The 21,556-nt window shown below is 38.8% G+C and overlaps 3 protein-coding genes and 1 non-coding gene across 4 annotated transcripts in view; 1 reads left to right on the forward strand and 3 right to left on the reverse strand.

Annotated features, from left to right (window-relative positions):
• The window catches only part of ankhd1 (ankyrin repeat and KH domain containing 1), a 56,564-nt gene extending 46,896 nt beyond the window's left edge, over positions 1–9,668 (reverse strand). The window contains exons 1-2 of the mRNA XM_016573169.1: positions 9,616–9,668; positions 6,368–6,674 (exon numbers count right to left, since the gene is read on the reverse strand). Of these exons, the coding sequence (XP_016428655.1) occupies positions 6,368–6,643 (276 nt within the window). The 5' untranslated portion in view covers positions 6,644–6,674; positions 9,616–9,668. The remainder of the gene's footprint in view (positions 1–6,367; positions 6,675–9,615) is intronic.
• Positions 8,527–11,360, reverse strand: LOC107756157 (deoxycytidine kinase). Its single transcript, XM_016573171.1, has 7 exons — positions 10,923–11,360; positions 10,210–10,325; positions 9,903–10,096; positions 9,651–9,798; positions 9,431–9,546; positions 9,242–9,341; positions 8,527–9,118 (listed from the first exon to the last, which is right to left on the reverse strand). Exons 1-7 carry the CDS (start codon positions 11,014–11,016, stop codon positions 9,092–9,094), a joined length of 795 nt encoding a protein of 264 aa, XP_016428657.1. The 5' UTR covers positions 11,017–11,360; the 3' UTR covers positions 8,527–9,091.
• A 4,832-nt stretch (positions 11,361–16,192) lies between these two features.
• Positions 16,193–16,274, forward strand: trnas-gcu (transfer RNA serine (anticodon GCU)). The gene has a single exon. It is a non-coding gene; the product is annotated as a tRNA-Ser (tRNA).
• A 1,550-nt stretch (positions 16,275–17,824) lies between these two features.
• Positions 17,825–19,974, reverse strand: LOC107756156 (endosialin-like). Its single transcript, XM_016573170.1, has one exon. It carries the CDS (start codon positions 19,865–19,867, stop codon positions 17,825–17,827), a length of 2,043 nt encoding a protein of 680 aa, XP_016428656.1. The 5' UTR covers positions 19,868–19,974.
• Between the last annotated feature and the right edge of the window lie 1,582 nt (positions 19,975–21,556).

The following is a 21,556-nucleotide window of genomic DNA, read 5'->3' on the forward strand; positions in this document are numbered from 1 at the left end:
AGAGAGAGAGAGAGAGAGAGAGAGAGAGAGAGGCGAGGGCGAGACAAGATGCTACGTCCAAACAAGTGACACTCATTACCTCATCTCTGCGCTGAAAAACAGACTGCGAGTGCTACACTTCCAACAAGAGGCAAAAAGTGAGTGAGGAGGGACAATTCCTTTTATTACATACAACGACATGTCTGGTGGCTGCAGACAGGTTTCGGGCTGGTAACAATAGGATGACTTGGTGAAATAAACAACACTGGCTTAAATCCTGTCCTTAAAAAAACGGAGCATTTCCTTACGGAAAAAAAACACAAAAATGATAACGTTCTATACATTGCAGGTGAAACTTTAGCCATGCACACAGACGGCCTGGCAGCGAGACTCCTGACAACAATAACATACAGTGAGTAATAGTGCTGTGTTCAAAATATCGATACGACGATGTATCGTCACAGAGATTTGACGATACGAGTATCGATACAGCTGGCCCTGTATCGATATTGTGGCACGTGTGCAGCAGCGGACCGCGCTTAATTTGTTTACAATTTTACAACGTTTAAAATGGAGTAGAAAAGTCTGCTGAGGTGAAATTCAGTGCAGTCATGTATCGTGATACGTATCGTATCGTGGCCTCTGTATCGTGACTTTGCTGGTGATACACAGCCCTAGTGAGTAAAGTCCAAAATGGCACGTTCTGTTACACCGCTCATGTACTGCGCTACATATGACCAGGGTCAGTAGGTTCACACACACAAAAAACATAGCATATTTATTTACTTGGGTTTTCAGGTCACATGTAGGGGTGAAAAGCTAAAGGATAATAGACATGCTGTTGATATAAACACAGAACATGGCATAAATAGTTTGTACAATGTATTGGTCTATCACATGTGGAAAAAGTTCACCCCAAAAAATTCAAGTTTGGTCATTTCTTTACTCTCTATGTTGTTCCAAACTCATTAGATTTTTGGGGAGATATTTGGCAAAATTTTGAACTATTCCACACACCTAAAATGAATGATTACCAGGCACTGACAAGTCCAAACAAAGGATTTTTTTTTAAATCACGCAGTTATTCACTAATAATCTTTGCTGCAACAGATCTTTATATAAATACAGCACATCAAAAAGTTGAACATCAAAGATGCCAGACGTTACAAGTTCTTCTCGTAACTGATCATGCTGTGAAAAATATAAATAGGCATCTAGACAAATATATGAATACATGCCTGAATATAAATCCACAGTCGATATTTGAGAGCTGAAGGAGACGATACTACGAAAATTTCAGTCTGTTCCTCAAACTAAGTTATCATACGAAGACTGGAAATATAGTGTATGAGTCACATGGACTACTGTTATGGTGTTTTGAATGTTTTTAAGGTGTTTTGTTTTTGTAATCTTTGAAGCATGATGGCCCCTTGTCAACTTTTAGTGCATGGAAATGAATGGCATGTCTAACATCTTTTGAGATCTATAGAAGACAAAGCCAAAGGTTTAGAACAACAAGAGGGTGATGCATCACTTTAAATTTATTGGTAAAAAAGCTAGCAATAGTGTGTGGTGCTGGGGCTGTGATAGTCCCCACAAATATTTACAACAGGTACTTTGTAATGTACAATGATGCAGGGCTGAAACAACTCAATTCTATAAAGAATCATTATTAAACAGAACTGCACAAGTAGATGAAACAACAAAATACCAGTTAATCATGATGTTACACACACAACATGGTCTGAACACATATGTGCTGCTTGAACTTATGTCATAAAGAGAAGTTGCTTCTCAAGCAACAGCATGGTCACTACATATACAGCCTCAAACCTTAAGACTTATATAACCAAAAAATAACCACTTTAACTGATACTTTGCATTTAAATCTTTTATCACTTCATTTGCCTATACAGCAGGAAAACCTAACCCTTGCACTTAAATACACTCATAACTTTAAAAAAAAATATATATATCATGCAGCCACAAAATAAGGAAAAAAAATCTACTAAGAGGATCATATACAAAAAGTCTTGTGATAGTCAAATGTTTTTGAACAGCCACAGAGAACCTATATTGCACTACACAGGACCTAATATAGGGTAGAGGGGTTGGCAGGTAGGGTTGGGCGATAAACAATATCATACTGAGATTGCGATAAAAAAAAAAAAGTTGACAACGATGCCACGCTCTGGACATATTTATTTGATTTAGATTATTCTAGCGGCAGAAATAAACACGACGACAGCCATTCAGTACATGCTGCTAATAAGTCTGCATGTACTGTGTGTCTCTGTGTGAATGAGTGGCACAGTTCCACCTACTACACAAACTCAAACACATGTAACGCTCAGTGTTTTCAGTGTCTGCTGTCTCAATTGAGGACATAAACTTCATCTCCAGAGCTGCTCTAAGAGTCACTTCACAAGCTTTTCACCATTTAATTTGAGAAAAAAACTCTCAAATACACACCGAAACTCAAAGATCTTCACAACAACCTGCAAAATTAATTGTTTAACTTGAAATTATAACAGAAATATATTACCGTTGTACACTAAAAAAAATAATATTTTGAAGGAATATCATACAACTAATATATTTTTCAACCATGCTTTAATATGGTTCTGTTGTGCAGCATTTTATTTGACATAAAAATACTGTTTTGTTGTAAATTAATTGTTATATTTGTCATTTTATTACATTTTAAAGACTGATTAAATTGTTAAAGTTGTATTTATTTAATTAGACACATTTGAAGAAATTTGATAAATCAAAAAAAACAAAAAATGGGACACAGAATTTAGGGTAAATAAAATGGATTTTATGGGGCCTTAAATTAATAGGTATATTTCTCTGTGGAGTTTAATTCTGAACAGTTGTGAGAGTTGTTCACATCCACTCTCAAGGTCTAACAAACATGTGGAAAGCATTTCTTCCTCTATTAACTATGGAACGATATTCCGGACAATTTTCAAAAGGACTTGCAAATTGTATTTTCAATTGCGTTTTCCATATTAACAGTATATTAATATGATAAATATCAATATTGTATGATATGGAAAAAGTATCATGATAATATTTTTGGCCACATCAGCCAGCCCCTATTGGCAGGTTCGTTGCTATGATTATATCTACAGTTTTCCCCAAAGACAGGGAGTTAACATGTAGCAACTGTACAGTTGACTCCCTCTCCAGACAGCAATATGCAATTAATTAGGAAACACATGCTGTGTCATAGGCCACAGTCATGTGAATTGTGTGTTGGTCATTAAATATGTGATGGGAATATACCATACACACCAACAAACGCTTATAAGATAAAAGGGTATTTCTTGCAAGTTAACATAAGGCAAAAACTCTACAGTATAACAGAGTTCTTAAAACATTAGGATGAAAAGATCCTAATGAGGGATTCAGTAAACAAGGACAAACTTAGTAAAAATGTAACAAATTTTAACGCTATGCTTTTTTCTCTTCTCATAAGGAAAAGCATTTTAACATGAGGGTAGAAAAGGGCAATTGTCTTCTACAACAAGCATGCTGCTCTTTTCATCTGACATTTGTCTGACTCTGATATTGATTTAACAGAGTCTCTGAATGAACCCAGAATATGACTTATGTGCCTGTACATGTAGAACATATAAAGGCTTCCCAGAAGCAGACTAATCTTTTTAAAAACTTCACACTCACATGGAGTCATTAAAACGGAGTCCAACTACAAAATGTATATTACTAATAGAATTTCCATGACATTTTAACATTATAGCTTGCAATAGAGGAAGAACAAGTCTGAATGTCAATTTAAAGTAACACAAATAAGCTACAAGACTGAACCTGGCTATGCAAATTTATGACTACAAACAACTGCGGAATTCCATGTAGGACTAAAACAAGCAAGGAGAATGTCAAGAATTTAAATACAACTAAAAATGCATTCAATTGCTCTGTAATCTCATGGATTTAACAACTTATCACATGATCCAGCATCCAGGTCAGATTGAGTATTATGATTCAGCTATACTCTCGGTTGAATGACTAAACTTGTTTCTCATTCACATAATTCTAAAGACATTTAGTCTAATTTAAGTTCATAGGGCAGACTGACTCATGACACATGGTGACCTAACAGGAACTGGAAGCAGAATGCTGGAATTCGTGGGAATGCAGGTCCTACCTGAGCCTGTCATCATCTCAGTCTACCTCCGCTGACTTTAATACCCCTCCCCCTGAATTCTAAACAAATACCAACAACACAAGGGGGGGCACCCATTACAAGTTATAAAAGGCAACAGACACACCCCTGTACTCCAGACAGAGGGAGGAGGGGGGGAATGGGGAAATCACATGCAGCTCTGAAATACAACAGCATATATGTTTGCAAGCCTGTTGGCCCCCGAGAACTCAATTTGACATCAATCATTTACTTTTATAAAGGCCTATGGTTTATCTGCAACCAACAAAACATACATTTTTAAACAAGACTGCATGCTTGGTAGTCAAGCAACTATTTAGGGGTGAGTGATATACTGGTATACACGATAACCCTGCAGAAATTTGGTAGAGATCGCAGTTATGATACGCGTCACCATGAAAGCCTATCATCTGCACACATTTTTAAGACTTGTCAGTTTAAAGTCACGATGAAGTGTAAGCGGTGACCTTTTCTTCCATTTTGTGACGCATCCGAGTGCAATGATTATCAAAAATGGAAAAATGTAGGACGGGACTTGGTTCTTTGCATCAGTTGTTAATTGGATTTTGAGATGTAGGCATTGCATTTAAAAGTGGAAGCAGATGAACAAAATCTTGCAGGGTCAGAGTTAAAGGTGACTAAATCATTGGAGAAGTCCTGAATACGTCACCATACAGAAGCCTGTAGTTTTCACCAGAAGATCCATTTTGATTAAACATAAGGTCAAAGCATCTTACAAAAAAAAAAAGGAAAAAGAAAGAAAAAGTAAAGAAACATATGCATGGATGAAACGTTCACAATAAAATGCATTTAGAAAAAAAATAATTTGGTATTTGCAAGCTACAGAGCAATCTACTTAAGCACTTATTTCATTTGTGTCTGTTCTATTGCTCATAAATAGTTTTACTTTAATTACAAACTATTTGCTTGTCTTCAGAATGAGAACATTTTATGTTAGGTTAGTATTTGCCATGATATCAAAACTGGCATTAAGAATAATTTCAATTCCAACTAAAATATTGATAATCGCAACATCCTTATCATATACTAAAACAACTGTATTGTGATATAATGTTACCATGAAATAAAATGACTCGTATCGTGATTGCTTTCGGTCATATCACCCACCCCAACAGGTATGCATTAATTTTTCATCATGCAATTCTTGTCTGGAAAAGGCCTGTCATGTGTCAACAAAGATGAATCCTGTTTGACAATCACAAAATCTTGGATAAAATAAAAGTACACGCTTGATTCTATAAGTAGCTGCAGTTTTAGAAAAACTTCCTTAGTGGGATTGAGAATTAAACATCTGCAGGACCTAACAGGTGCATCTTGATGTATGACGACAAACACGCATGACAAGTCGCCCTGAAACCCAGCGCCACACTTCATTATCATAATAGCAAATGATAGTTCCACTGACACAGAAGAGGAAAATATCTCAATTTAAATCTTGCTGTTTTAACATTGCGTCCCGTGAAATTTCAGAAGCTGCAGTGGAGATATATTTACTTAAGCCCTAGTGCTAGTGCTGACACTCAGGTTAATGTGAACGTTGTAACATCTTGCATCTGCACTCACAAATAACACAGATGTCAAGATCCAAGCCAGAACACAAGTTTACCAACACAGTGCAAAGGCCTGGCGAGGAACGCAGAAAAGCTTTGCTAAACATGTAATATTTAGTTACGTACCAAGATCCACTTAGCTTCCAGGCTAGCGACATTTCTAGATCCTTCGAAATGACTGACAGTAAGACGCGACGAGTGGCGAGATACACTTTAAAGGGCGTAGACTGGGGTGACAAGAGGCTGAAGGCGGTGGAATGATTTCGGGATGGCTAACTAGCAGACGACGGCGTTACCCCCTGATGTTCTCTTTAGGCCCAAATCGCAGCCTTCGTCTCTGAGCCCGTGCTAAGCTATGCTAACTCGCCTGAATTTGAGCTATTTAGAAACGCAACTGGCAACGTGGGTCGCGAAAAACGCAGCTGAAATGGCTGCTAACGGCGCACCGCGCAAGAGTGTTGTTGTATTAATATAGCCAAGAATGGGACGTGATAAGTCGGCCTCTTTAGATGAGGCGATTAATTCCAGGGTTTTGGTGGGTTGGGAATGAAGCCCGTTAAGGCTAGCTGGAGTTAGCATGTGAGCTAACACACACACACTTTCCTGCTGGCTGACTCGCTCTCACCTCAGACACCTCATCCTCGTCGCTGCCGGATCCGGGGCCTGACGATAGCACCGCGGCCGCTGTGAGTTTGAAATCAAGTCTGTCTGTGGTGGGCCCGTCAGCCTCGCCGAACAAGCGGACTTTCTTGCCACCGACGCCGATCCCGAGGCCCCCGAGTCCGGCTCCTGGTGTAGCTCCAACCCCCATCCCTAACGCAGGGGAACGCGGAGTCACCGAGTCAATCTCGTCCTCGAAGCCGTCCGTCAGCATTGCCGTCCCGGCTACTGCATCCTGCATACTTTCCTAAATAATACGTCTGTTTGTGAAGATAATGTTGTCTCTTCACTTTCTTTGGGGTTATACTGTTATAAAATAATTACGTTTTACTTCAGAAAAATCCTCAAACTCTCCTGAAGCGAGAAGAGAATCCCTTTCCCCCAAGCCATTAACTTTCTAACAACCTACCCTTCTTCGCTCCATTTGTGTATGGTCCCGCCCCTGTTCAAAATATGCGAAGGCTATTGGGCTTGAGAGTTAAGTTCTGGAACCCGATTGGCCGCAACACACGCTACTCGACCGAAAGCACGCGACGTCAAGGTTGGTTTACAAGAGGGCTTTAAGATTTAACGCCAGGAAACATCATTTAGTAAAGGCGATTGGACGTGGGCACGCTTGTCACAAATTCCCGCCCTCTCGATACGCCTATTTTTGTCTTTTTCGAGAGAGGTGAGGTTGATTTGTTTACAGAATCATATTTAGGAAGTTTTGTGAATTTTAGAGGTGTCATGTTTACTGTAATGCAATGCAAGATGCATCAGAATAGTCGGTCACTGTCGAATTCTTTTATTAATATAATATCTAATGTGTTGACAGTTAAAAGTCTGTCATCTCTGCGTCCGATATTTGGCAACACGTATTTAACTTGTTAGGACAGCTGTGTCAATAACAGTACGTTTAGAGGAGGGCGCCACCGACCTGGGTGAAGCAATACCCGGAATTCTGTGAAAGATTTAGTTATGGGACTTGTAGTTTATTTTGATAAGTATCTAATATTGTGCAAACATTATAAAATGTGGAGTAGAGATCAAAATATATTGTATCTAGTGGCAATACTGTACTTTCTTTCTGGGAAAGTTTAGTTTTGCATGGGAATACTTTTTTCATATTCTTCAACATAAATATACTTTCCCATTTTTGTATTGGTATAGAAGCTGTGAGTCACTTTGATTCATAGAAAAAAATGATTTATGAATTAAAACATTTATGCTATTGTGATTGAGAGTCCATTGAAAGTTGTTTCATCGCAGGTGAAACTGAAAACTACTAGGGGAGATATTCGAGCTTTCTCCTGCATTAATATCCTAATTCAAATTCAGTAAACTGTTTAGATGATAATTAAAAGCTCAAAAAAGCTTTCAGACTCAGCTTTATTATTCGAAGCACTCTTTATTCAATAAATGTTGCTACATTTTAATATTCTAAAAAAATTGTTTATTAGTTTATTTTTACATGTGAGGTTATTCAGGTGATATTTTTTTTTTAATTCCACTCTTGTTACACCTGTTTGCACTGCGAATATTGGTGAATTCATGTCATTAACAAAGTTTGACATTTTGTTCAGACTCTTCACTTAAGTTACTAAAATATGAATACATATACAACCTTAGATTGACATACATGTATATACCATGATTATGGTATTGAAAATTAATGTAAGCGCATGCATTCATGTTCACGTACACTCAACATCGTGCAGACTTATCATTACAGCTTGTTTGACATGTAAACCATTTACAAACATTAAAAAAAAAAAAAAACAGTGACACATTTGTTCAATTTTAAGATTTGAACAGATCATTTTAAGGTTTAAAGGTTAAAATGGGGAAAATAATGAGATAAAATTAACCTGTTAAAATGAGACAAAATTAACCTGAAAACCGGTCTTCAATGGGTTGCCCACATTGACCATGAAAGCTGAGTATTATGAAAGCTTAATTACAAGGATGAACTCAAAAACGCAGAATGAGCCAGCAGGTTCTCATTGGTGAGTGAGTCAGCGATCTAACAGCCTGTATTACAGGAGCAAGAGTTTGGGCAACTAGTCATAAAGCAAAGTGGAGAGAATTGTGTCTAAATCTGCAGAAATTAATGGTTATGAAACCCTTTTATTTTTTTCCCTCTATTCAAGCTGCATATATTCTTCCCACACATTTGACCAATTCATTTACATGACATTTCCAGTTGCTTGTAATTACAAGAAAAGGATTCTTTGTTAAAATATAATTTTATAGGCTGCACTCAGCAGACAACATATTGAGAATAACAAGAAAAATGTTTAGGATTTTATTATTAATTTCCATGTCTCTTTTTTGTAAATGCTGACATTCCCAGCTTTTTCATGGCTGTGGGAATCCTGTAATATTAACTGACAACTTTTCACTTACAGAATAGTCTTCAGATCACATCACAAACTGCACATAAATAATAATCTCTGCAAATGTTATTTCAAACTGCATATCTTGTTATTTCAAACTGCATATCTTGTTTGTCCATTACAGAAGAGTTTAAAACATTTTGTAAAAATGATGTTTTAATATACAACAAAATACATATGTACAACAAGCTAAATATAAAATCAGATAAATTAAATAAAATCACAAATTCATTAATGTGAACACACATAAATCCAGATAGTGATAAATCACCAGTTTCCATGATTGACACAAATCAATGTATATTTGTAGGCTAGAGGGTGCTCAAAAACTCCTTCACCTGAAAGAAAAAAAAAGTGCAAAACTTATTTACTATGTAAAAATCAAGTATAAACATGGCAGTTCTAAAACATTTTACTATGAGGCAAAACTAACGTTGCCATTTTTGCCATTATATACGTACCTTATCAATGATACCTTCTTGCTTAATTCTGTCATTTTTAAAATCCTCATTAACATCCAGGAGCAGTATTGGAAGGTCTTTAAGATACTCAAAATCCAACCTGTATATGACAAGATACCCATTTAGATATTCAAACATCGAAAAACAGTTCAAATACAAGTTTCAGCACATAGTAAGTTGATCACTAACTTTGTGGTTCGATTGTACAGCCAACACTCATGCTTATAATGCAGCTTCTCCAGGTAATCCAGGGGAATCCCTTGTTCCTCCTCTCGTCCTCTGAACTGAAGACGCTGCATACACCTCTGCAGACCATGTGTTTAATCAATACATCATAAAAGTCTCACATTTACGTCACTTTTATACTACTACAGGTGAACCTTGCACCATGTATGAAGCTGCGTGGTACCTCGGGATCAGCACGAAGATAGATCATGGCATCAAGCTCAATCTGGGACTCAAACTGAGTGAGGAGCCACGAATGCCAGTCTTGATAAATGGCCCACTCTGTCTCATTCAGATCTCCAGACTCAAAGAGGTTAGAGGCAAACACATATCTGGAGAATTAAAAATACTTTTTAGTTGTTGTTTTTTTTCTCAGTTTAACACCATATTTAAACTCTTTTCCAAATTGTTCAGACAATCTGTTTAATGTATGTACCGATCGCTGTAGACAGAGCGCTCAAAGAACTGGACCGGTTGCTCTGCCTGCTGAAGTTTGGCAGAAGGAGGCTGAAGCTGTGCACGGACACGACTCAAGCAGGCGTACGTCTGGAAAGTGTAAGACCAGCGACTGGGCTTGTCATATAACATCTGCAGCAGGTTGCCTCCACTCTTCTGGGACGTGCTGAGCTCCTACAGGGATAGAAGGGGATGTGTTATTAAAGATCACTCACATTAACATTTGAGACTGAGTTTGAAGACACTTCCTTAATAAAATATCTTGTATACGGAGGGACATACTGTACCTCATACTCGTTCTCTGTGGTTTGTACATTGCACCACTTCCCAATGGGCTCTGGTATGACCTCCCACTCCTCTGAGGCCCGCTCCAAACAACGCACAAAAGTTGACTTCCCTGCCGCTGTTGCACAGATATAAATGTTTTAAAATACAAAACATCAATATAACCAATCATAATTTGTGTTCTGCATCCTTATCAAAGATAACAAAGTCATAACCCTAATAGATGTTTATGTCTGGCATTAATTGCCAGAAGCATGCTTAAACCAATTTTTGTAGAAGTTTGACTTATTATTAAAACATTATGGTACTAAATGTTTCTTATTGCTGTTATTATTTTAAATCATAGTCTGGATGTCATAAAATATCATAATTTAGCTGTCAACAGTTGCCGTTTTTAATAAATGTTTCAGGAAAAATATTTTTTGCGATTCGATTACCAAACGTGTGGCAAGAAGACTATTTAAAAACAATTCAGTCTAATAATAATAATAATCGATGGTTGTGAAGGCTCGCTCAACAAAATAGACCTAACGTTAGTATTTGGCGCCAACAACACTAACGTTACTGTGTTTAACAATACAAAAAAAAAGCTCTCAAGCATATTACTTGATCATTCATAAAAATTAATGTGTTAGCAACACTTAGGTAATATATTAAGTGCGTATTATTTTATGTATATTATTTTTTTGATTAAACCAAAATTAATCCAACTTACCAATGTTTCCCTCTACTGAGATCTTCAATGCCCTTTTTTCGAAACTGAGGTCAGCGTCAAGGCTTGAACAAAATCTCTTGGGAGGAGTAGCCATTATTGTATAAAATACTTAAATAAATAAACAAGCCACTGTATTATATATAATTTTTTTTAAAGTCTCCAAGACCAGCTTAATGCTGCCGCGCGCGCCTAAACAGTTTGAACTGGTTGAAATTCGCGGCAAGTCTTCACATGGTCAGCGGCGCGGGGCGGGGCTAATATATTCATTGCGTGATTGGCCAAGCCTGCAAAAGCCTCTGTTTCATTGGTTGACGTTTACAACATGCTGAGTTTTATGGGTCTGCCTGTTCTTCTGAGACGTTTCCTGTTCTTTATCTTGTAAACATGGTGGAAGACAACGTTCATAAACCTTTCAGACCTTTAAATTAAGTAAATCTCTCAAGATTCAAATGGTAAGTAATCGTAGATGTGGACGGAAAGATTCAAACTGTTGACAGACTATGCCACAATAAATGTACAAGGTAATTATCATTACTATAACATTAATTAGCTAACTTACACATGACTAAAAATATGAAGACATATTACAAATTATACACTTGTGAAACTTGTTTCAAGTTGCTGAGAGCAAACCGGGTGTCCCGAGACTAAACGTTTGCAACAACAACAAACAAAAAAAACCTAAGGAACTAAGCAGTTAGAAATACACATTTGTGCACAAAACTTTATAAAAACAAATAATGACAGACAATTTGCAGTTGTCACTATTATATGCCTTTATATGCTATTATGTAAATATGCTGCCTATTATATAAATCAATGTGGGCAGTAGTCCGGCTGACCAGCAGAGGGCAGCAGGTGATTACGGCAACACCAATGTCAAGCAAAAATGTTTTCCCGTACATTTGTTCAACCCTGTTTTTATACAGTCTATGGTTCAACCACGTAAAATAAGCGATACTTATCTATTGTTATGTCTTTATCTATCACGTACAAAATGAAGCAGTGTACTCGCTATATCTGTCAGGTAACTAGCACTAACAGGTGTGTGATACTGATTCAGCAAAATGTCACGGAGACAAAGGTGCTTCAACAACAATTTAGTAAGTTAAGGTTTGATTTACTTATATTCGGTGAAGTGGACATTTTTATAGATAAGAGCAAATGTATTTTAGTTATACGACGAGGTGGCCGTACCGGCCAGCGATCGGACAGCCTTAACCCAGGGGTGCCCAAACTCGGTCCTGGAGGGCTGGTGTCCTGCAGAGTTTAGCTCCAACTTGCCTCAATTTACCTGGGGCCTGTACAATGAAGCTGGATTAGCTTGCTAGCCAGGTAAGTTTCAGTTTAGTTTGCACCAATCCTGGGTTTTAGGTACCATGAAAGTGGCTTGGCTTTTAGCAGCATTCATTGCCTTAGTAACTTACGCTCCACAGCTAACCTGCTCTGGGGCAGCTTATGTTCTGGTTTAGAGAGCTCAAACCCAAATTTGACCAATCAGCTTCAAGCAAAGTGACCCATCTCTGACGCAATAAAGCCACTCCCCCAGTTTCTCTTACTCCAAATTAAAGGACGCTACATAGTAAAACATTTTTTAAGATAATATTGTCTGATTTTTAGAGATGATTATTTTTTATAATTATTTTATATTATTTATATAATTATTATACCCTTAATCCATTACACAAGCTAGCTTATTAGATTTTTAAGTGTTTTTATACCTATACATATTATCAACTCTATAAACGAACTTTTACTTGCACTTATATGTTTTCTTTAAGTTTTCCTTTTTCATGGATAGATCGTTTCATCTTGTAAATGTGTTTAAATTCTTCATATTGTTGAATATTTTAATCTTTGGTATTGAATGGCACTGACTCTCTGGCAAGAAGTGAATCACAGTTTCAAGGCATGTGATTGGCTTTTCATTACTGATGTCACTCTTTCATGTGCAGGTGCTTCATTAACTCAGGACCAAGCCTGAGGTGACAGAGAAAGTTGACTATCAGCTTCATGGTACCAACAAAGCCGGATTGGACTGGTTTGGTTTTGTCAACTCAAAACTAATCCTGTAACCCTGAGTTTGTTCAGCCACCATCATGGTACAGGCCCTGGTGGGAAGTTTTTAGTATGCCTAGTTAAGAGCTTGATTAGCTGGTTCAGGTGTGTCTAATTGGGGTTGGAGCTAAACTCTGCAGGACACCGGCCCTCCAGGACCGAGTTTAGGCACCCCTGGCCTAACCATTCCTACCGATTTGTTACAATTCCTAACACATTCTAAATAAGTCCTAACACTTCCGAACTAATTCCTAACACAAGTCCTAACAATCCTAACATCCAATGGTCTAAGTCCTAACAGGTCCGAACGGGGCAAAACAGCCATTGGCCGAAACGTAGTAACGTGCGAAGCCACATGAATATATGAAAATACAGTCATAAAAAAAGCGGAAGCGCGCGGATGACTAGTTTATCAAGGTTAAGGCGATTTTGATATTCTTTAAACACGGAACATATTTTTAGTCAGTTTGACGTTTTCGGATAACGTGGAGGTAAGTACAATAAAACACATAACATGAAAGAGAAGCACTATGTGACGTTAACTCTTTGGCATTTGGGTTCAAACTCCTCTGCTTACGTTGCGTGCGGGTATTTTTTTCTAAATGTATGCTTAAATCTGTGATTTAACATTTATATGGATATAAGATGCTATGTTTGGGCGAGATTGTGATATAAATCGAGGTAGCCTTTCATATTGCAGCAAGTATTATTTTAAGTATTATTAATAGTAGTATTGTTATTATAGTTATTTAAATTTGTATTTATGTCTTATAAAAATGATAAAATGTCAGATTTGAGCTTTTGGAATAAAATATTTCTGGAAGTAAGTTTATATTATTATTATTATTATTAGGTAGTTATTTAAATTTGTATTTACATACATCATTTTTATTACATAAAGGTCAGATTTTAAAGTTTATTATTATGTAAGTATTATTAGTAATATTGTTATTATAGTTCTTTAAATTTAAATATGTGTGTGTGTGTGTGTAATTTTCATGTATATATTTCTATTCTTAATATTAAATTATTTGTCGTAGTTAAGGTTATTATATATGTAATTATTTCAATTTGTTTATATATTCCCTATTTATATTCCTTTGTATTATATAAATGATGCTGGATTTAAGCTTTTTTGAATAAACCTATTTGGTAGCAAGCATATAATATATGTAATTATAGTTATTTTTATGTTTGTTTATATATTTATTTTTTGTTATTATTATTATCTTTTCACAGATCTGCAACAGATCACTGGAACTGTGCATAGTCCCTGCCTGCTTCAAATGCTCCACCATCATCCCCGGCCCAAAGAAACCCAAGATAACAGGATTTAATGACTACAGACCTGTGGCTCTAACGTCTGTGGTCGTTTGAGAGGCTGGTGTTGGCTTATCTGAAGGACAGCACTGTACCATTACTGGACCCACTGCTCTTCTCCCTCTACACTAGGGCTGCACGATAAACCGCATGCGATTGTCATGCACATCTCATCAGTAAAGCCGGCTCTGTTGATTAGTTGTAAATCTCCATCACATGTTTTCAGATGATGTAGCATTTACTACACAGAGCCGTAGTTCACTGACAAGCTACGCAAAATCACGTTCATAATCGCAGGCTATTTGTCTGAACATCAACTAAAGAGCTGGCTGTCTGGTGCAGTCTTAACAACCTGGAGCTCAACATGTTCAAAACAGTGGAGATGATCGTGGACCACAGGAGGGAACCCCCCTGCACTCCCCCCACTCACCATCATGGACAGCACTGTAAGGAGTCATTCAGATTCCTGGGCAACACCATCTCTCAGGACCTGAAGAGGGACACTCACATCGACTCAACTGTTAAAAAGGCCCAACAAAGGCTGTACTTGCTTCGCCAGCTGAGGAAGTTAAACCTGCCACAGGAGCTGCTGAAACAGTTCAACTCCGCCATCATTGAATCCGTCCTCTGCACTTCAATAACTGTCTGGTTCAGCTCAGCTACCAAATCTGACAGGTTCGCAGATGACACCACACTTATCGGCCTCATCCAGGACGGTGACGGGTCTGCTTACAGACAGGAGGTTAAAGAGCTGGCTGTCTGGTGCAGTCTTAACAACCTGGAGCTCAACATGTTCAAAACAGTGGAGATGATCGTGGACCACAGGAGGGAACCCCCCTGCACTCCCCCCACTCACCATCATGGACAGCACTGTAAGGAGTCATTCAGATTCCTGGGCAACACCATCTCTCAGGACCTGAAGAGGGACACTCACATCGACTCAACTGTTAAAAAGGCCCAACAAAGGCTGTACTTGCTTCGCCAGCTGAGGAAGTTAAACCTGCCACAGGAGCTGCTGAAACAGTTCAACTCCGCCATCATTGAATCCGTCCTCTGCACTTCAATAACTGTCTGGTTCAGCTCAGCTACCAAATCTGACCTCAGAAGACTACAGAGAGCGGTTCGGACTGCCTAGAGGATTTTTGCTGCTCCCCTGCCCACCTTTCAAGAACTGTATACATCCAGAGTGAGGAAAAGGGCTTAGAAAATCACTCTGGATCCCTCACATTCAAGCCATCTCCTTTTTGAACTTAATTAGCTAACTTACACATGACTGAAAATATGAAGACATATTACAAATTATACACTTGTGAAACCTTTTTTAAAGTTGCTGAGAGCAAACCGGGTGTCCCGAGACTAAACCTTTGCAAAAAAAAAACAAAAAAACCTAAGGAACTAAGCAGTTAGAAATGCACATTTGTGCACAAAACTTTATAAAAACAAATAATGACAGACAATTTGCAGTTGTCACTATTATATGCCTTTATATGCTATTATGTAAATATGCTGCCTATTATATAAATCAATGTGGGCAGTAGTCCGGCTGACCAGCAGAGGGCAGCAGGTGATTACGGCAACACCAATGTCAAGCAAAAATGTTTTCCCGTACATTTGTTCAACCCTGTTTTTATACAGTCTATGGTTCAACCACGTAAAATAAGCGATACTTATCTATTGTTATGTCTTTATCTATCACGTACAAAATGAAGCAGTGTACTCGCTATATCTGTCAGGTAACTAGCACTAACAGGTGTGTGATACTGATTCAGCAAAATGTCACGGAGACAAAGGTGCTTCAACAACAATTTCAAAACAGCTTCAAAGGTTCTATGTACTTATATTCAGTAAAGTGGACATTTTTATAGATAAGAGCAAATATATTTTAGATATACGACGAGGTGGCCGAGTGGTTAAGGCGATGGACTGCTAATCCATTGTGCTCTGCACGCGTGGGTTCGAATCCCATCCTCGTCGGAAATCATGTTTTTCATGTGTCAAATCAGTTTATTTACACCGCTAACGTAAGTTGTTGTTTGTTATGCTTATTTTCGAAGGATTCTCTGCGCGCCACTCGACCTAAAACAATTCCTTGATGGATCAACGTCCCAGACCACATGTGGACAGGAATGCGTTATGTAACTGTTAAAAACAGGTGTTTTAAATACATTCAGACAAATATTTCGGCTGATCATGTCGGTCATTATATGATAATGATATGACGTCAACAATCCTAACGTGGTAAACAAACTGACCGTTTCACGCTTTTGTTGCTCCACTAGACTCCAAAATGGCTCACTTTTACAATATTTCAAAATGGGAAAAACAATCTTTTGGTGAATTAGCCACAGAGAAAAACACGTGAGTAGGAAAAGACTACTATGACGTAGTGCAAGTTCGGCTTTTATTAAAATCGCGTTAGTTTGTAGAAGACATATACAAAAACTCAAATATCAGACAGTGACTACTACTGGTGGGACTGTGCCAGTACAACACAAAGCGGCCGAGCCAGCTGTCATTCTCACTGCTATCAAAGCAGGCGCGAATTTGAACTGGAAAAAGTGTTGATCAAATTTTATTGTGACAGCAAGTGAGATTTAGTTGAATATTACTAGTATTTGTTAAACACTTTAGTGGGATACAGTAAAAAACATAAATTGCGTGCTGAAACAAATGGTTGTTGAGGTGTTATATATTATTATGGAATAATAACAATAACAATCCTGTTGGCATACTTTTTATTCTCTTGCTTACTTACATTTTCTATTTCACTGGAGCCAAAAGTGTTTTGTGCAAAACTGTTTCTGTAGGCTCATGACTATTACTGATCTCTATTTCTATTTCTTGTTTTCTTTTTCTCTTGTTATAATCTGTCTTAATGGTGAAAATACTCAAATAAAAATAACATGGGTATCTCCAGTATTACTGTATATCTGATCCAAATGCCGCAATGTTATAGTCTCCATTAGTCAAACAACTTTTCCTGAATTAAATGAAGTCATAGTAACTGTTAGTTAAACTGATGCACTTAGACCTGTTTCATCTCTAATATGTAAATGTCTTTATCAAAACAGCCTAAAGTCTCTAGACAAACAGTTGTAGTTACATACCTCACTGTTGGGGGTGCTGTAGCATAAACTGTGCGAGTGGAACAAATACATTTAAGATGTTGATATTATATATATTTTTTATTTCTACTCGTAGGCTTCATAAAATGATCATTCATTGTATTATATGAAAAAGAGATGCATGCTAAATTCTGTTTGCTATGTCCCACTTTCCACAAAATGTTTCTTCTACAAAGTTTGGGGGTTACTGCTCCACTTCCATTGAAAATAATTGATGTTCTCTCCATTGTCTGAAAAGGATGTCTAAATGTTGAATTGTGCACCTAGTGACTATTTTGCCCTTATATCCCACGGGATCATACAGAATACCAAAGTGACATCAGTGTGATCACACCAAAACAGCTTGACGAAGTCCAGGGTCATTGCTGACTGTTTTTTTTTTTTTTTTGTCATGTTTACTCAAGCTCGAGAATTTGCTGTGCTTGATTTTTCAGGCTTGGAGGTGGTGGTCCAGCGGTAACAGTCTGTGATGCTTTTGCTCCGTGGCTCTACAGCACAACTCGTGCAATAAACAATGCCTAACGCTAACATGACCACAATAAAAACACATAGTGGTACCAGCAGTGCCACAAGCAGCCAGCTTTTGTCGTGTTTCTTCCTGTCACCTGGACGCTGTTCTGTTCCCGATGCCAATGCATCTTCTGGTATTTGCAATGTTGGAGGAGTGAGCATGACAAAATCCCATTTTCTCTTTGGCACAGATGTCGAAGCCTCTGAGGGTCCTTTGTTTCCTGAAGTCCTTACATCTGCTGTATCACCAGCTGCTATTGATATTTCCTCCTCATGTGCATGCTCTTGATGAGAATCGTCTGAAGTTGTAGTATCCATCAAAAAGTTTGATGAAGGTGAATTCGGAGATGCATGCTCAATTAAATCAGGTTCCTGTGTGGTCACATCTCCCTCCTGTGTCTTCTCCGTAAACCAGCTCAGGTAAGTCGGATGCCACTCTATGCTTGGGGAATCTGTTAGTGATTCCAGAAGGTTGGCATCTGTCATCAGTTCAGGCAAGCTGGGATCATTCAGTGTTGCATCAGTTGATTCAGCCATCAAATGTTCATCCTCTTCGACAGGCCGACAGTAGTAGTTGTCCTCTTGCAACATATAACCCTCCTCACATTGACACTCAAATCCACCTTCGTAATTTTTGCACACCTGCTCGCAAATGTCTGGAGTTTTGCACTCATCGATATCTTCGCATTGCTCTGAATCTTCTCCGAGTGGAGAGAATCCGCCATGACAGCGGCACGTGTAGGAACCAGGCAAGTTCTCACAGATATGAACGCACTTTCCTTCCATACATTCATCCACGTCCACACATTCTCCAAACTCAGACGGAAGGTAGCCCTCGTTGCATCTACACTCAAATGTACCAGGTGCATTGACGCATTCCTGCGGGCATGGTTTCTGCAAGCACTCATCTATATCAAGACAACTCTGACCATCACCAGACAGGAGGTACCCCTCGGGGCATTTACAGCGATGTCCCTGAGGAGTGGACTCGCACTCAAACTCGCAGTTGGCGCTATAGCAGGGATCCGAGAGCTGGCAGGTCTTTCCGTCTTCTGCCAGAACATAATTCTCAGAGCACTCACAGTAGTAATGAGTATCTGAGTTCACACAGTAGTGCTCACAGCCACCATTGTCCTGTTCGCACCAGTCCATCGGAGTGTCAGTGCAGAGCGGTGCATCCTTCGACCAGCCAACACTTCCATCCTCTCTCAGCATGCACAATACTGACTGGTCTTCCTTGTCTCCATCGGGACAAGGGAGAGTTGCCACTGAGCCAAAAGGGATGTGAGTAAGAATAGTACTTGCCAGTTCAAACGGGGTGGTGTAGAGTGCAGGACCCCCTCCTTCTTTTTGAAGAGCTGGGCACATCCCTTGGTAGGTGTAGCGGCAGAGGAAACCTTCCACGGCCACTGCACAAGATCCATCGAGCCATTTGAAGTTGTTCTTGTCATTGCCACTTTTGTCAGCCGTGTTGTAGGTAATGACCACACAACGAGGAGCAGCACAAGCATTGGCTAAGTCGTCACGTTGCCAGTTCGTATACTGTGTTTCCTGATCCCCAGTGATCCAGGTAAAGCCCCTCAAAGGGCGCGTGGCCGAGCACTGCCGAGGTTGTCGCTGAAGGCCAATCCACAACCTGATTCTGGGCCGGGAGCCACGTCTGACCCCTGACGATAGGAGGTCATGGATCATGGAAGCTTCTTCTGGTCCTTTAATGGTAGCCAGGTTTCCCCCTTTATCATTGCAGCTCCTCCAGGACTCCCTGAAGGTCTTGCGCTGGAGATGAATGGAATAGCATCCCTCAGCGTTGCACACGCCATCCTGCTCCTGCAAGCTTTGTCCCATGACTCCCTTACACCAATACAAATACAGAAGACCAAAGAAAAGACAGGGATATGCAGCACAGCATTTTCTAACAGTCCTGTTTCCCATAATTGCTTTTTTGTTTTCTACAGCTGAGGTATTTCTTGTGCCTTGCCTGCAGTTTTTTCTAACCTAATTAGATGTTTAAATTTACCTATGAGCTCTTTCAAACCTCTGGTCTCTCTGCTCAAAGAGATGACTTTTGTCTGCAGTCTGTCTGCAGCAGAGAGATAGAGAAGGAGGGTACAGACATTTGTTATTGGAAGAGGGGGCGGGTAATGAGTGTGCTGAGTGGTGGAGGGAGATTCAGCCTGTGGTTTTCCCTTGTGCCGTATGGTTTTCATAAGTCTGTTTAAGGAAATAGTTTGTGACCCTGCCAACAAGTCCTCCCCCAGCCCCCCCATCCTCTACTCACTCGTCCAATCACTACAACAATCACTATCACAAATCCATCAATCCAACCTGAAAACTTCATCTTGGGTCATCCTGATCAGATTTCACATTTTTCCATTCTTGTATGGTTCATTTTTGCACAGCTGCTCAGACAGTTCCTTGACTTTAAATGAATTTAACATAATTTTTTATATGAAATTCATTTGAAGTGATGCAATGGCTTCAAAAATATTGAACTTAATTTTGTATAGCCTACTCTGTCTCATCACTTTATTGATGCATTGAAATTCCTTTAAAGGGGTCATATGATGCGATTTCAATTTTTCCTTTCTCTTTGGAGTGTTACAAGCTCTAAAGCAACTAAACATTAGAGAATATGCAAGTTTTATTATATGTCACCTAAGAAAGTTATTTATGTGGAGATCATGAGGACGTTAGTAAGGACATCGTGAAAATAGTCCATGTGACATCAGTGGTTCAACCATAATGTTATGAAGCTACAAGAATACTTTTTGTGCGCAAAGAAAACAAAAATAACAAGTTTATTCAGCAATTTCTTTTGTTGCATGTCAGTCTTCAAAACGCGTTCACGAGAGTACCACGACCCATGCGTGTGGTGCAGGAGCCGGTGCACAAAAAGTATTTTTGTAGCTTCTTAAAATTAAGGCTGAACCACTGATGTCACATGGACTATTTTAATGATGTCCTTACTACCTTTATGGGCCTTGAATGTGTCAGTTGTGTTGCTGTCTATGCAGGGTGAGAAAGCTCTTGGATTTCATCAAAAATATCTTAATTTGTGTTTCAAAGACGATCAAAGGTCTGACGGGTTTGGAACGACATGAGGGTGAGTAATATATGACAGAATTTTCTTTTTTTGGGTGAACTATACCTTTAAAACTTCTAGATAAAACAAAAACATAGTCAGTATAGTAAAAGCAGAAATGCAAGCTGAGCTCTGACTGCTGTTGGACTGATTCAAGGTGTAAAGATGATGTTTATAAAAACGTGAGAATATGTAGAGGTTTCCTAACAGTGCTCAGAGCCTTCTTCTCAATTGCATGGAACCACTAAACCACAAAGGGTCAAGGCTTTTCCCTTTAAGACAGGAGAGAAGTATTTGTCCAAGACCACAACCTAATGTTCTCTAATTCAAACTCAGACCCTCATAAATTTTAGATATCCGGTTGTCGATACATTCTTTATTTTTGAGACATTGATCCACATTGAGCTCAAGAATATCAGGTATTGTTATCTCTAATCCTCACCAGCACAGAAGTCAGCAGATCGGCAGTCTTACTTAAGCAAAGCCTGCTGTTCATTACTTCAGAACTTAGAATAACCCCACTCACTCTTTGTCTCTAC

The sequence above is a fragment of the Sinocyclocheilus rhinocerous genome, unplaced genomic scaffold, assembly GCF_001515625.1.
Source record: "Sinocyclocheilus rhinocerous isolate Xijiao unplaced genomic scaffold, SAMN03320098_v1.1 scaffold682, whole genome shotgun sequence".
NCBI lineage: Eukaryota > Metazoa > Chordata > Actinopteri > Cypriniformes > Cyprinidae > Sinocyclocheilus > Sinocyclocheilus rhinocerous.